The 2,912-nt window shown below is 36.5% G+C and overlaps 1 protein-coding gene across 1 annotated transcript in view; it reads left to right on the top strand.

The window, feature by feature from the left end:
- Nucleotides 1–2,200: 2,200 nt before the first annotated feature.
- Nucleotides 2,201–2,912, top strand: part of LOC110030062 — a 35,929-nt gene continuing 35,217 nt past the window's right edge. Inside the window, exons 1-2 of the mRNA XM_020732605.1 lie at nucleotides 2,201–2,278; nucleotides 2,816–2,910. Of these exons, the coding sequence (XP_020588264.1) occupies nucleotides 2,201–2,278; nucleotides 2,816–2,910 (173 nt within the window). The remainder of the gene's footprint in view (nucleotides 2,279–2,815; nucleotides 2,911–2,912) is intronic.

Raw genomic sequence — 2,912 nt, 5'->3', positions numbered from 1 at the left:
GATGGGAAGTATTGTGCTACACTACTGCCGCCATAGTCGTTCCTATGGTGAAGGAGTTTTATGCTAATTTGCATGGAATCAACCAGGGAGTCGTCTATGTGCGAGGCAGATGGATAAATTTTACTCCTGCATGGATTAATGAGTTATATATGATCGAGAATATTCCTGTATGCCATTATTCAAACTTCGTCCTGACAAGAAATCTAATGAATGAGATCTACCAATTTTTGACGGACGAGACTGAAGACTGGGAAATGAGAGAAAACGGGTATGTTAGTTTCTCTGCTACACTTCTAAACCCGTTTTCGTTTTTAAACACTGACACTTCTTCATTTCTACAAAACTATTACTAACAATGAAGATCGATAAAGTCTCTAAAGAAAGTGCTATTCTGAATTACTGCATCAAATTATTGTATTCAGATGAGACTATCGATTGATATTGGATCGATAATTGTGAAGTCTGTTTTGGGCCTGATCATTCATGGATCAACTTATGAGCTTGGACATCCTTCAACAATCTTCTTACTCTGCAGTCAGTTCCAAGTATCTTATGAGAATTAGGAAAATGCACTTCTATTTTGGAAGCCTTTGGACCCAACCCAGAAGTTCCCAACCAATGAAGATGAGAATGATATGACTATTATTACGGATCAATCATCTCAGAATTCACTTCCTATTCAGCCTCTAGTTCCGGACAAGACACCAGTGATCCTGCACAGAATCAAGAAACTGGAGAACGAGGTACAAAATATTATGAATGTAATTTACAATATCTCTGATTTTTTTGTTCATCTAGACTAGAGGATGAAAGAGCATTTTGATCACTCTGGACATATCGAAAGAAGTTTGATAAGATTGATGAGAAAGATGAGATTTATAGAAGAGGACTCTAATAAAGAATTCTCATACCGACCCTTCTATAACCTCTTCTTTCATGTTCAATCGATGGGCGATATCAGAAGAGAAACAAGCACTGAATCGGAGGAGTAGTAGATTTACTTTACTACCTATATATCTATGTGTGTGATTTGATTTGAACTTATGTCTTTGCTTTACTTTTGAATTTTGCTTTTAGATCTCAGTATAGTTGAGATTGAGCATAAAATGTTTGTTTTCAACGTTTAGAGTGTTGTGGCTTGGATTGCAACGCTGAATTGATGTATTAAGGTTGAGAAAATACCAAACTTATGTGTGTCGTGTAACGTGTATTGTAACCATTGGATTTTATATATAATTGTGATGTTTTGTGTTGTGAATGTTTATTTGTGTTAGTACATCATTTAAGCACTTAAATTTATGTCTAGAATAATTGAACGATGTCAACGAGGCTTGAAATTGATTGAAATCTCAAAAATCTAGAATTGAACTAATTTTGAACATCTCGCCCACGGCGCCATCGACGCCGCCGACGGCGGATTTCTCTTGAGACTTAGGCTATTTAATTCAATAGAGCTCGCCGATGGCGCTGACGACCCCATCGACGGTGAGATGCCAAAAAAACACTTTTAACCGCGATTTTGACCAGTCAACATCCACTATTCATCATCCCTTTCCTCTTAAAAAATGAAAATTTCAATCTAGGGCATGAAGATCTTGGATTTGGGGTGATTTCAAAGCATTTAATTCAAAGCGTTTAGACATCGGATTTTATCAACTCTCGGTAAGAGCTTCACTCCAAACTAAAAATATTTGATTTTCACCTTGAATTTATTCCACATTGAGGAGATCCAAAAAAATTGAGAATGTGGAGAAAATATTTGGAAGAAATTCATGGAACTTAGTTTTATCACACTTGGAAGCCATTATCGGAATTTTTTTTTAATAATTTTGATTAGATTGAAATGGCTCAGCGATAAAAGAGGCGACTTGAGTTTGACAAGTCTGTCTTCATCAATGCGAAGACTCTGTCGAGATTTACTTCAATATTTCAAGGGAAGAAATGTATACAAGATCGTGTTTTTGAGAGTCTGGAAGGAGAAGTCAAACGAGTTATTACCAAATAGAGCTGGGAAAATATCTGTTATACCACCAACAAGGCTGTTGTGAATGTTGTGAAAGAATTATATGCCAATGTGTTCTATTTTGAGGACGAAACCGTTCGAGTAAGAGGGTTTTCTGTTGAGTTTAGTGCTGTCTGCATTAACTCATTTTATGAAGTCCCAGACTCCTATATCTGCGATTATGAAACCTTCAGTACAATGGAAGGCCCATTGAACGATGTCATTAACTTTCTCACTGATGGGAAAGGGACATTGAAGATAAAACAGCGAGAACGGGTAAATTTTTCTGCTTCTATGTTGAATGTCACATCTAAAGTGTGACACTATTTTATTTCTTCTACTCTGTTAACTACCTATCACCATAGTGAGGTAACAAGAGATAGAGCTATTCTAAATTTCTGTATTCAGAATAGTCAGACTATAAATGTGGGGAGAATTATTTATAAGAATATTTTGACCACAACAAGGAGTGAATTAAGTGGAGGTTTGGGACATCCTGGCCTCATTTATGCACTTTGCCAACTTTCTGGAGTTGAAGCTGGAGATGATGAATTATGGGTTTACCCTATGAAACCCATTAGTAAAACTAATTTAAAGACGCCATGAAGGATGGAGATCTGGGAGTAGGAGTAAAGAACATTCTACTAGTAGAGATATCCCCTCTACTAGTTATGACCTTCCTTCCTCTAGTTCCCCTACCCTTAAAGATTTAATGAATGAGTTAACCTTGTAGCGAATGAATATAGAGAAAATAAATGAAATAATTGGGGGATTAGAACATAAACATGATTATGATAGTGAGTACCTACAAAGGCATCTGAATTTGAGATAGCTTACTATGAAGCTCAGGCTCAACATTATAGAGGTGAGCCTGGTGTTACTTTTTCTGAATGCTCCCGTTATACTCAGT

This window comes from Phalaenopsis equestris, unplaced genomic scaffold, assembly GCF_001263595.1.
Source record: "Phalaenopsis equestris unplaced genomic scaffold, ASM126359v1 Scaffold000644, whole genome shotgun sequence".
In the NCBI taxonomy this organism is placed as follows: Eukaryota; Viridiplantae; Streptophyta; class Magnoliopsida; order Asparagales; family Orchidaceae; genus Phalaenopsis; species Phalaenopsis equestris.
The sequence above is the reverse complement of the archived record's forward strand: the minus strand, read 5'-3'. Positions and strand labels throughout refer to the sequence as shown.